Genomic DNA, 13534 nt, shown 5'->3' on the forward strand with positions numbered 1-13534 from the left:
ATCGGTGTGGTTTACGTCAGGTGTTTTCGATTTACGGCATCCCGCCATTTTATGTTTTTGACTGCACTAGCAACCCGGACACATTCAACTTTGTCGCCACACGGTCTAGGAACCCTGCGACGTCCGCTTTTAAATTACAGGTTGTAGACTTTTGCAAGAGCGATTTGGTCCAGGAGACCTGTATATATCGTACGTTTCTTCCTCTGGTCCATGGTCTGAAACTGGTCAAGACACTGGAGGAGAGAAGGTAAGAATCACGCTTAAGACTCCTTGTTAGCATAACGTTGGTTAGCTTGATGGCTAATGCAAAGGACTCCACTAAAGTCTCAGCGCTAAGTTCATGTTGCACTGTTCAGATAGTCAGAGTGAAAACGTATCGCTTAAACGCTATCTACAATGTCCACAATGTCTGTAAACTAATATCGATTTGGCAATAGGAAAGTCGTCAATTAAGACAATTAGCACACAAGCTAGCGTTAACTGTCGTGCGAGCTTCAGTTCGTGGTGTTGGCCTGCCTTTTACTGCTAGAATTTTGCATGTGAGGTATTAGTTGTGATAAAAAAAAGTAATCATGTTATTGCTTCTTTAGGTGAAAGATGACGCAGTTTTTACCCCCAAACCTGCTGGCCCTGTTTGCACCGCGGGACCCCATACCTTTCCTGCCTCAGCTAGAGAAGTTGCCCCATGAGAAACATCATAACCAACCTTACAGTGGCATTGCACCGTTCATCAGGCATTTCGAGGTGAATATTTAATCTTCTCTTATATTTGTATGCATTGATTTACAGTGGCGCCAAGATCGAAAATTGGCCGATGGTATGTCAGTTGTGAATCGGCGGCATATGCCGTGATCCGACTCAAGGGTGAACGAACTCCCAAACGCATTGTGTGCCGATCAGTCAGCCACTTGTCTAGGGGGTCTGTGACGCATGTGACCACGCATCTTTTTTAGTGTAAACGCGACTGAGTGGAGGCATCCCCCACGTGGACGTAACAGGAAGTGACACAGGCAGTAACGAATTCAAGTGGTCATTTGGATAGCTCGATAGACAAATTCTGATGGACACTGGCCGTTTCTCAATATGCGTTCTTCTTTGTACTTGTGTTCTTGTGTACTTGAGAAACGTCATCACTCTGAGTCCAAGTACTGTTCCAATTCTCAAGTCCGCATCTCGACAAGTACACTCAAATACCCGGATGTGTTCTTGCCCCTCCCACTTTATCAAGGATGCATCGGATGGTGACTTGTGCGGACTTGGGGCAACCACGTATCCCAGAATGCATTTTGTCGCAACGATGCCGGAGGAGAGGACTCACAACTATAAGTTACAAGTTTGGAAATACTGTTGTTTTAGTAGTATGGAATGTGGTTTTAAGATTATTTTATGTGAGAAAGTGGATGTTAAAACTTAAAATCTGTGGTTGATTCATCACGATAGCGCGTAGTTTAAAATTTGCTCCAAAGTTTTCGGAGATGTGTCGTCCTGCTAACGTCATCAAGTACGCTGCTGTCCCAATTGCAGAATGACGGTCCTGCGTCCTCCCGTCCTGGAGAGACTGTACTCCCAAGTCGAACTTGCTAAGTCCGAACTGCCAAGTTCGTAAGTCCGAACTTGGCGTACTTGGTATTGAGAAACGGCCACTGTGTCTCTGCTGTCCACTTGTGATTGGTTCACCCACTATGCATGTAATGCCAGGCACGAACAGGTTCTTTGTTCTCATTGACACTGTGGCATGGTTCATGTAGCTCTTACTAGTTGGCTGTCAACCGGTTTGAATGGTTTCAAGTGGGACAGACAGGCAACAACTATATTTGCAGCAATTTTTGCTCAATGTTAATGCATAATGTGAATCGATCACTACATGTTGATTGACTACACTTATATTCAGTATATACAACGGCATTTTTCCTGGAGAGTGATGCAGAGACATCATTAATCAGTTTTTCGGTGTTTAATTTTGTAGCGAAGTGGGAACTGTTACCATAACCAAGAATACATTACAACAGTGGTCGATAGCATATGCATATGTACAGTTACTCATACTGTATTTCAGTACAGTTTCAAGGTACTTCACTTGAGCATTCCATTTTGTCCTTTTACTTACATTTACTTACATTTATTGATAACTTAAATTATTTTACATTGATTCAGATTAAAAATACAAAATCAAATAAATCAAAGAAATTAGAATGTAATAAGTAATGTTTTATCTATCTATCTATCTATCTATCTATCTATCTATCTATCTATCTATCTATCTATCTATCAAAATTACTTGAAAAATGCCCTTTATTAATAAAATTAATTATTAATGTAAAATTTGGCTCTAACTTAACTTGCTTACCGTCTTTCATGAAATAAAAGTAGCCAGCCATGACCAAAGCATGTGCAAAAAATTGACATGAATTGTCTCAAAGAGCTGTTCCATTGGGTGATCATATCCATGATCACTTTAAGTACTGGCAGGTTTAACAGTCCATTTGGTGGTCTGCACAGCTGTGGTAGTTGAACTGTGGTGGAAAAACGCTGCTACAGGCCTCACTTGACCAAGCAGATGACTGACACGCCCATACTTTCAAACCTGCTTGTTTGAAGTGTGTGCAAACCACTTTATATATCTCTCATCACTACATCCCTATTTCGTGCATGGTCTGTAATGACAGCAATATCGTGATTGTTTTTCTTCATGTCGAGCTCCCACTCCAAAACAGCAGATTTCAAAACCTCAACTATGCTTAGTCCATTGTATAAGAGTCGATGGAACATTCTCAATCCCTTTTTCGTTATCGCCATGTTCATCCGTAATTTTCTTGTTGGGTTTATTTTTAGCAGTGCTTGTCTTGCAGGCAAAGCATGATGGCAGCATGATGGACTGAATGCTACGATTGTGCCCGCTGCCGTTCACACAAAAACAATACAGTTTTGGACGTGGAGAGCTAGTAACTAACCATGTAACACCCCCTACCCCCACGTCTTTGTTCAGCTGTAAAAGCCAAAAATAAATTGGAAGAAAAAGAAAGGGTGGGAGACTGAATTAATCAAGTGTTTGTGAAGCCTGACACCTGCTAATTGCTGATCACAACTTTAATTTTGGGCCCATTGAGCTGCTTCCTTCTGTTGAATGTGAAGGGTTGGATCTGGACTGGCTACATGGAAGCTATATTTTTTAGATCCTTATTGACAATGTTGCAACACTCTGTTAGACTGACAGTCTGACACTGACCTGCCAGTTTCAAGTGGCATCTGATGTCCGGAAATGGTACTTTATGTGCCAGTGTAACAAGAGAGGCATACCACTCTAGAGATTGGCATATGTCGCTGAACCACTGCTGGCATACTATCATCCGATTTTTGATTTCAGAGTCACTCTAGATTTGTCAACATTTTCTTCTTGAATGCCTCATTTCACATGTTTTTGATGTCTTCCCTTTGTGATTAGGACCCTAGAGATGCCCCTCCACCAACACGGGCTGAAACCCGCGAAGAGCGACTGGAGAGAAAGGTAAGATATGAAATGACATTTCCCCTAGATGCCTATATGCTGCTTCAGGGTTTAGGCTCAGGGTCAGTTAAAGTATGAGCTGAGCTAGGCCAGATAATATTCAGATCTCATCACAGATAGGTGATGCAGTTTTGTCCTCAGTGAAGTTATCTTGAAGTGATAAAATGTAGCCCCTGGTGCATTTTTGAGCACTGCGCCAGACCCAGTTTAAAAAATATGCTTTTAAAGGCCACGTCACTTGATGATGATGATGATGATGATGATGATGATGATGATGATGATGATGAAATGAAATGAGATTTTCAATTTTGTTGTATTTAATTTTATCATTTTTAATGAATTTCTTTTATTTATTTATTTTTTGATGGAATGCCAGTGTTCCGGAAGCAAGAGAGGCGTGATGTATAACACAACAGCATCGGCATCTAGTGGCTCTACTCCCCCATTTTAGACAGATGTTGAGTTTGTCACTACCTCCATTGCTGGTTTGACAATGGAACAATGTCCCCACATTCTATGCTTATACATGTTTTCAGAACAGCAAGGTGGAATGACAGCAAAGCATTCCTGCCTTAAACAAACTGTATAAAAGGGGCTAGTGACTGTCCTCATATGAGAAGATAGTTATTAGCCATGGTGAATGTCTGAAATCTTGACTTTAGTGCCTACCCTGTTTTGGTCATAGGACAAGGGGTTGCAGTTTTCATGGGGCTTCACATACACTGGGACAGTCATCCTTAGCCAGCACTTGTTCTTTCAGCACTGTCATTCAAAGAGTTGTATCTGAGCGATTGTTGAGCATTGATCATTCCCTAAAAAACTTTTGCTTTTGCAGAGGCGAGAGAAGATTGAGAGAAGACAAGCAGTGGTGGAGACAGAACTCAAGCTTTGTAAGTTTTCAGTGATGTATAGTACAGGCTCAGTTCACTTTATATGGTTTCTTGGCTTAAACTAATTCTGCTTTCCTAACTGCATAATGTCAGGGGATCCCCATAATGACCCCAATGCTCAAGGAGATGCCTTCAAGACGTTGTTTGTTGCACGAGTGGTGAGTATGACTTAAGGTCTGTGGATTAAGCAAATGTGATTTACTTGTAACCATTAATGTCTAATTCTGTTTTTGCTGTAGAACTATGATACTACGGAGTCGAAGCTTCGCCGTGAATTTGAGGTCTACGGCCCCATCAAACGGGTATGTTCAGCTGCTGTTTTTCACTTTGTCACATGTTTGCAGTAAGTGTGCATGCTGCACTTAAATCACACCTACTGTAATTCTATATTGTAAAAAAGGGGTTGAAAACTAAGTACAGCTTTTGTATCTGCACAACCTTCACCTTGAAATCCATTCAGATCAAATCTGTTAGATGGTTTGTTGTATAAAAAGGATAAGGCACTAAAATTTGGAAAATGTTCAAAAGCTTTACCCCAAACTGAAGGACACCCGAGCATTGAGCTATTTTACATTCAGAGATGTCTTTCAGAGACACGAATTGCACTTTTTGCTCATGGCACTCTTCATTTGAATTTACCATCTTAAATAGAAATTTGTGGTGCTTTGTCAGTGTGATGGAAATTCTAACTTGCTATTGTAATTGATATTACATCTATCTACATATCATACACTCACCAAGTATGTAAACTGAGCAAACTCAACTTGTTCCCCAAGAAACAGTGCAAATACTCATGGATGGCTATGGTGGATAAAAGTTAAAAGCAAAAAATAATGAAAGAAAATTATTCAATGGGGAGAAATGGAATAGTGTAATGCAACTGACCTGCATTAATTGTTACTTTTAGGAATGTTATATTTTTGGTTTTGTTTTTTTGTTTTTTTTTTTCAACTCTGTCATAGTTTTTGTTAGAAGTTTGTTGTTGGATCTGGATTGTATGTCACAGTGATGTATATACACATAATTGATGTGGTGTGTAAATGTATGGTGTGTGACAGATTATTAGCATAATGATGAATCCCACAGCCAACCAATATATCCATGGCTCTTTTTTTTCCAGATTTACATAGTCTACAACAAGAGGACAGGGAAGCCTCGGGGCTATGCATTCATTGAGTATGAACATGAACGAGACATGCACTGTGAGTACCAATGTAGAACACTGTGTCAAAACCTTTCTATATATGATCACATGCTCAGGAGGACTGATCTCTCTGACATGCAGAGTAATTCTTCAGTAGAACTCATATTCCTTTTATTCTAAATGGATATGTTTTGTAATGATACTGGGGTGGCAGTTTTTGTCAACACCTAGGGAAAGTGATCACTGCCTAATGAGCAAATTGATTGTTATGGCATTAAAGCAATCTAGTACTTCTTAGAGCCATATGTTCTACAATTTTGCACATTGAAATCCAAGTCTGGTGGTTGTGTGATGTGTGTTTGTGTTTGATGCGTGTCATCAGTTGACTAATAGTCTGGTTGAGGAGGGGAACTGCTTCATTCAGTGGGGTGTCATGGGAAAAGTGGGAGGACCAAGAGGTAGAACTGCGTCTTTCATCTGTGAACTTGGAACATCTTTGTTGACTGTCAAAGGGCACATTGTCTTTTAACTGTTAGGCGTTGTAGCTCTGTGGAAGAGCAGCTCTCCTGGTTGGACTCTAATGGTAAGCACAAGGTCAGACTGGTCACAAAGCAGTGAATGTTTTTGTTGTTTTGCTTTTTAAAAAAAACAAAAAACAAATGTGTCAAGGACTGTATGGAAACCTCTTTTGTATGACTAGGTATTGAGCTTGTTTGTCAAAGTTTCTATTGGTGGTTTTCAACCCTGGTCATGGTGAGATTAGTTAAACGTCACCACATTAGTGAGATATTTTAAACAGGTGGTGATGCCACAGTGCATCATGGAGTACTGTTTCATCAGACAAGTGAAAGGTGCCATCTAACACAATGATTCTATTCTGGGATATTGGTACGATCAGCTCTTCAAGACCAGAGTTGCTGAATCACAGCAAGCATGTAGTCACAGCAGGGGTGAACTGAGGGAGGGATGTGGGGCTAAACAGTATATTAACTGTGTGTTGTTCTCATTGCCACTGCAGCCGCCAATCTGTGATGGCTATTGGCCAGAGCTGGCTGGCAGATGATGATGGTTATGATACATCTACACCCTACTACCACAGCTCAGTATATGGTTGGTATAATGGGTTTGTATGATGGGTAAGATTTCTTTCCACCCTCCATCTCCTACATAGGGAAGAGGAGCTACGTTCAATGGGTAAAGCACCTTTCTTTGCAAGCTCTGAAGAGCTTTCAGTGCAATTACTATTGCTTGGATCTTAGGCTTTGACCATTGAACGCACCCCTGACTACTTGTGTATTAAAATGTTGCCCAATGATTCTGCCCTTTATATGAAAGCCACCTCAGGACACTGAGGGCTCATGCTTTGCAGTAGCAAGTAGCAAAGAGAATCCCAAATGCGTTGACACACAACCATCGATCCCACCGTCTTTTTTTGTCGAGTTTGTTGTAATTAATGTTAACTCAGTAAGGTTAACTTATTTTGTTGCAGCTTTTCAGAAAAATAGTGATCCAGTTTTCAGTCTTTCTTGTTGCATAGCAATAAACTGCAGTAACATGTAAATATAGGTAATCAGGGAAGGCATTGTGGAGCATTAAATACAATACATAATTATTTTAAATATGAGTAAAAATTATACTCATGAATTTTAGGGTACTATTTTGTTAACAAATTCAGAAACAAATGTAGTACATACATTATAGTATTGTAACTATTTGTAACCTCTAGTGTGCAGATGTATGACCAACTCTTTACTCTGTCACCATCAGCTGGTAAAGTTGGAAAATGCCTCATTGTGTCTGTTAGGCTCAGGTGTTCTGCTAAATATCAGTACTAATTAAAAAGGCAATGGAAGATGTAAATCATGGAAGCTGAACATTAACTCTGCAGTTAAGCTGAGCAGTCTGTACATTAGTCCACACAGTTACACATTTTTCTGCGACTCCATTTGCTTTTTTTCACAAAAGGCCTTGGGCAGCTGACCAGTTGTATAGCCTAATTAGTTGAATGAAGTTTACATCCCCATTTTTAATGTAGAAAAGGTTCACATCTCACCTGAGAGATTGATGCATAACATCCAAGTCTGTGCTGGCTTTAATAGAAAAGGCAGATGAGGGGAATTTTTTTGGTAACTCTGCTAAATGACCTATTCATGCATTATTTATTCACCACATAACTATAGGTAGGTACTTTAGCCTCACAGATCAATTCATAATAATAGTAAGGTCAAGTTTTTCAGAGAAATGGTTCCTACAGTTTTCAGCTAATGAAAAATATGTAAGAAATACGTTTAGACACTGGACACCGTAAATCATATTATTTTCACGCCACTTAAGATCCAAGACATGACTTCATTTAAATCTTAGTATTAAGAACATCTTTCTAGTTGATTGGGGTTGTGATAAGGCAGCTCCTGTAAGGAAGGAAGGTAGCCCCATGGTTTGTCTGCCTCAACCCCCAACCCCCTCACCCCCCAGGTGCTCAGTTGTGGTTGGACTGGTGGGGGCCCGGTAAGGAGGTTTTGGGGATGTTGTCATCCTTGTGAACACAGGAAGTGGAGGGGTTCTGGTAAGGCCCCTGATAGACTTGTTGTGACAGTATGCGTATTCTGGTGCAGAGGGATGTCGGTAATGACTGGGCAAGAGACTTTCATAAGGAGTGAGGGATTATGGTAAGACCATCAACTGAATAGTGTGAGTGAGGGAGTTTGGTAAGGCCCTCAGACTGTATGCTTTAAGTGATGGGTTTTGGTAAGGCCCTCTTCTTGGACGTAAAAGTTATTCTCTCAGGGATCATCACCACATCAGACCAGTGTGGCAGCAAGGATGAGCTGCCTGGATCTCCCCAAGTCCTTCCATCATACAAGATGGATCAAAAGACTATTGAGTGCTGTAGTGGGATGAGGTGTGGGCCAAAGTCTGACTGTACATAACGTTGGAAATATGCCAAATGCTGGAGACTCCTTGTTGATGGTTGGTTGCTTCCATCATGTTGCTTTGTTATGAAGCTTATAAAAGGTTTCAGCAGATTAAAACCACTGCAGCACTGCCATGTCAAAATATTCGGTTTAAAATCTTGTACTTTTTATTAGTGCAATTTACCTGACCAGTGATATGCTGTTGTATCTGCACAATCACATTTTTTTTCTCAAGTGTTTGTAAGGTATAAATGGTCAAAATGAAATGTCACAACTTTGTACAAACTAGACTTTCAGGTTCAGAAACCTCAATCAGAACACGTCGCACAGTGTGCTTAATTGTCATGATTTTTTTTTTCCCCAAAAGAAATTACAATTCACCTCGAAACAAACTGGAATATCAAATATTTGTTACAGGTTTTGAATATACTGCGTACAGTTATGATAACAGCAGAACTTGTAATTGTAAATAAATACAATGTCAGATGTCCTGGCAGGTTGGATTAAATTTAGCAAATGCAGTGTAAAACACAAATTACAAATACAGAAGAAAGGCCTATTTTAAACTGTGCTTTGAATGTTCTAGTTTGCCACAGTCAACCCTGTGTGAGAGATTGGGCGTTTATCAAAATTTAAGAAGTCACTTGTCACTCTGCTTGTTCTGTGGTAATTAGTGTGTATAAAGAGTCTACACCACAAGAAAATCCTGTTGACAACTTGAACAACTTAAAATGGCTACAATATTCACTGTTCATCACCACTATTTAATGTAGACAGTGAAAGAACTGAATGCTGAATAATTAAATGATGCAGTTAGAAAGTGCAACATATCAATCACTCATCGGGTGGAAGGAAGTCTACGCCCATTATCCTTCGGCTTTTACCCAGAGAGCAGCCATCTCGGCCTCGCCTGCTCCTGGTCAGTATAATGATGCACTGTTTGTTTCCTTGGCCACACTGATGCGGTGGTACGCCTGTCTCACCTCTGTCTTCCCTCTCCCCATTCTTCTCCAGCTGCCTACAAGCATGCAGATGGGAAGAAGATTGATGGTAGAAGGGTGCTGGTGGACGTGGAACGAGGACGCACTGTCAAAGGATGGCATCCTCGCAGGCTAGGTCAGCTGTTTTTTTTCTTTGTGTGTGCGCGTGTGTGTGTGTGTGTGTGTGTGTTTGTGTTTCTTTATATTATGCACTTCAAAGCTATTGTTAAGTTTCTGAGTTTTCATTTTGCCCTGAAGACTAACAGACCCCTAACCAAAAAACATAAACTGAACCCAGCAAAAACATGAGAATGGGTAAAGGAACCAGAGGTGTGACACTGTGATGAACATAGCCTAAAGACTCAACTCAACACGTTTGGGGTACTGATGTTTTTCTTGTTTGTTTGTTTTTTTCCTTCAAAACACATAATTATTATTCACAGCCTTTATCCAGTTTACAGTACTGAGGTGCACCTGCAGAGCAACCAGCCCACATCCACTCCTAGAATGGCCAACAAGAGTGTCAATTTATCTGCAAGACTCAAGTTTTAATGCCTTTGTGCATCATTTGTGATGTGAAAATATCTGATTCCTGCACTGTCAAAGAAATGCAGAGTGTAAAAAACTGATTCTGCTCCATGGCTCTTCACAGCACTATCATCTGAAGAGCCAAGTCATTCTGGATGACAGTAGAAGAGGGGCCAGAGTTTTGCTGACTTCCCTAATATTCAGCACAGGGACTGAGAGCATCGGAGCAGCAGATGTAAATGAGCTGCACTGCTCTGCATCATGTTACACTCCATTTCCATTAAGCTTCTCTAGTTCTGTTACAATAGGAGTGGGAGATATGGCCAAAATATTCTGTCACAGTATATGTAACTTTATTTTACGGTAACCGTATATATCAAAATAGAGCCATTGTTATGTAAATTCAGGCAGCTGGATTTGCAGAGATGCTGTAGGATTGCTCCCACAGTGGAAATGGTATTGCCAAATCTTTACAGTTGTTATGTATGTAAGACAGTTTTGAAGTTGGCTAATTTTGAGATAAGTTTTGGTTTGCAATTTGGCATGTGCTCTGTGTAGAATGACACAGCTTGGAAAAAAAGGGTTGTAATTTAAATGACAATATGAGTTTTGACCCTGGCAATTGTACTAAGACTTATACATCAGCTTTTTTAGGAGGAGGCCAGAGAAGTCAGGGTTTTCCCACAAAAGAAATATTGGGTAACCTGGTCCGACAGGTTGTTGAAACTAATAATTCAACAATGATGCCCTAGCAGGTAAGACTGATCAACACTGCAGTCCTGTATCTGTGTAAGAAGCAATTCCAAGTAGCAAACAATTACAAATCCAAAGACCTAATTGTCCACAATGTGAAAATGTGCCTTCAGTTTCATCACAAGTCGTGTTAGAAAAACATACATGAAAGCATGAAACAACTATGTGCTTCAGTTCTTGAGGGCATTCACACAAGAGTGATTGGCTCTCACATGGGGTTCGCGCATATTGTTTTTGAAGACGTTTATATAAGGTTATGCTTTTCTCAGGTTTCCACATAGTGGTCCTGGGAGGTTTTAGGGTATAGCTCGGTGTGCCGTGCTGGGCTTAAATATATTAAAACATGCATACCAGATAGAGTACTTGCATGTTGCACTATAAATTCTGCAATTTAGTTGAGATGGATGAGCAAAATATTTATTACCATGATAGCTTTCCAGACTTGAGTTATGAAGTCTGCTTCACCTAACACATATTTGAGTTTCTGTTATGTTTGGCTTATTTTTCTTAACCAGGTGGTGGATTAGGTGGCACCAGGAGAGGTGGAGCTGATGTCAACATCAAGCACTCTGGCCGAGATGATGCATCACGTTACGATGATCGCCCCCTGGGGGGGTGAGTACTTTCACAGAAGGCCTGTAGTTTGCCCTAAAATTCTGTTTCCCTGTGTATAACAGTCTCTGCTTTGTCCTAACTGCTCACAGTGATCGGGACCGTGGAGACCGGAGGGAGCGCAGTCGAGAGCGTGACAGGGACAAGGACCGAGAACGGCGAAGGTCTCGATCTCGTGAACGCCGTCGACGTACCCGTTCCCGTGAGCGCGAGAGAGAGAGACCGACTGCAGGAGGAGATGACAGTACTGGTACTAGTCGGCGTAGAGAGCGAGAGAGGGATCGTGGGGTGGCAGCGGGAGGAGACAGCAGGAGTAGGGAGAGGAGTAGAGAGCGGAAGAAAAGGAGCAGGAGCCGAGACCGCAAAAGAGACAGGGAGAGAGGCAAGGGGCTGGATGGCGAGGAGGTCAGCCAGGGAGAGGGGGCCCATGAAGGTAGCGAGCGGATGTTGGAAGATCATGAAGGAGAAGTGGGTGAGGGCATGGAGGAGCGTAGAGACAGGGACAGAGAAAGGGACAGGGAACGTAGGCGCAGCCACAGAGACAGAGACAGACGTAGGGGAGACCGGGACAGAGACAGGGAGCACAAGAGGGAGCGGGGGGAGAGAGACAAGGGGGACCGCAGAGAGGAGCGCCACAGCTCCCTACGAGATGACATGGGCCCCCAAGATGACATGGGCCATGAGGATGAGGGAGGAGCCCCACCACACATCGAGGAGTACAGTCAGGATGGGATGATGATGGACCAGCAGTCAGTGCCATCAGCTGATGGCTATGGCTCCAGTGAGAATGGGTACAAAATGGAGGCACCAGGAGACGAGTACTGAGATGGTTCCTTTCCCGTAGACTTGCACCTCCAAAATAAGTTGTTTCATACCATCCTTTAACATGGCCCATAACTGTCTGCCAAGGCACAGGAAGCCGAAATGATGTCAGGGCTTCATCAGTACCACACACCTAGCTAGCTCTCTCTTATCTGTCAAGAATCTGTTGAAATTTTCCACTCGATATTGCTGCACATACATGCATACAGTATAATTTTGATTTGACTAAAGTTGCAGTTTTCCTGTATGGCCAAACTAATCTGTGCCACTAAATGTTATCAGATGACCTTAGTGATCAAGATAGGTATGTTGTGTTATCCCCCCACACATAAACACGAGCTCTATCCATTTTTAGATGGGAAGATTGTATTGTCTTTTATTTCGAGATTCAGAAAGCATGTAGATTGTATGCTCATTTTGGACCAAGTGACCAGTTTCTGCTCAATGTATGTGAAATTGAAGGATATGTAGGTTTGTGTAACAATTTGGGGTTGTTGTGTTTATTAATTCTCAAATAAAACATTTTTGAATTATGTCTATGTTGGATTTGCCTGGATTAGTCTCCAGTCTGGTTTTCATACAGCTTAAATGGAATTTACACAACAAATCTAAAAATCTGCATTATAAAATTTCAAATGATCCGCAGCAATTTAAAGTTACACGTGGTTACACGTCGCTAATGCACCATCAAATGTATGTAATGAGCAAGAGTAGTTTGAGTAGTTATAGGTACGATTCCTTTCTGTTTGGAAATGTCTTATAGGGAAATTTCGTTTTAAATGCAACATTTGCTGTACCTTTGAGTCTCTGCTGTCAATCTGCGCAGAAGTACTTAAAAATCATACGTATGCGAATGCTCACGTACTGCAGCCGGAGCGGTCGTGAAGCTGCAGCGTTTGGTTGTACTGCCTGTACTTAGTGTTGCATCTCCCACAGACATCTACTCTTCTGTCTGTTGACCATATCATCCAAAAAGATGGACCTTGCATCACTGTAAACCAGATTTTCTACTCATCTATACAGTTGATTAGAGGACCAGAGAGGACACGGACGAGCTCAGGATGATGTCGTCTTACTACCACCCTGCCAAGGAAGCAGACATGGCGGCTATGACAGAGCCGCTCTGCCTGGAAAGAGGTAATGTATTACTTACTAGCTAGATAGCTTCCCCACAATCGGGGATATAGGCATAAATGTAGGTAACCGTAAACCGCTGTATTCGAGAATGGAATTAATGCACAGCTAATCAAATGATGATAATTAATGATCACAACAACGTTTTTATTTCAAACGTAATTATTTGTCATTTCTATTACAAAGTAACTCCAGTGTATTTGGCAGTTATTGGTGCTACACAAATGTTTGAAAGAGTTAAGGCCTCGCTT

The 13534-nt window shown here is 41.4% G+C and overlaps 2 protein-coding genes across 3 annotated transcripts in view; both read left to right on the forward strand.

Annotated features, from left to right (window-relative positions):
- The first annotated feature begins 43 nt into the window (after positions 1 to 43).
- On the forward strand, positions 44 to 12682 carry snrnp70 (small nuclear ribonucleoprotein 70 (U1)). Its single transcript, XM_070980469.1, has 10 exons — positions 44 to 247; positions 591 to 744; positions 3443 to 3505; positions 4341 to 4395; positions 4489 to 4553; positions 4635 to 4697; positions 5516 to 5597; positions 9469 to 9570; positions 11231 to 11330; positions 11420 to 12682. Exons 2-10 carry the CDS (start codon positions 598 to 600, stop codon positions 12150 to 12152), a joined length of 1410 nt encoding a protein of 469 aa, XP_070836570.1. The 5' UTR covers positions 44 to 247; positions 591 to 597; the 3' UTR covers positions 12153 to 12682.
- Positions 12683 to 12807: 125 nt separating this feature from the next.
- The window catches only part of lin7b (lin-7 homolog B (C. elegans)), a 50678-nt gene continuing 49951 nt past the window's right edge, over positions 12808 to 13534 (forward strand). For both annotated transcript variants that reach the window (XM_070980473.1, XM_070980472.1), the window contains exon 1: positions 12808 to 13286. In XM_070980473.1, coding sequence (XP_070836574.1) covers positions 13211 to 13286 — 76 coding nt within the window. In that variant the 5' untranslated portion in view covers positions 12808 to 13210. The remainder of the gene's footprint in view (positions 13287 to 13534) is intronic.

This window comes from Chaetodon trifascialis, chromosome 15 (genome assembly GCF_039877785.1).
Source record: "Chaetodon trifascialis isolate fChaTrf1 chromosome 15, fChaTrf1.hap1, whole genome shotgun sequence".
Taxonomy (NCBI): Eukaryota; Metazoa; Chordata; class Actinopteri; order Chaetodontiformes; family Chaetodontidae; genus Chaetodon; species Chaetodon trifascialis.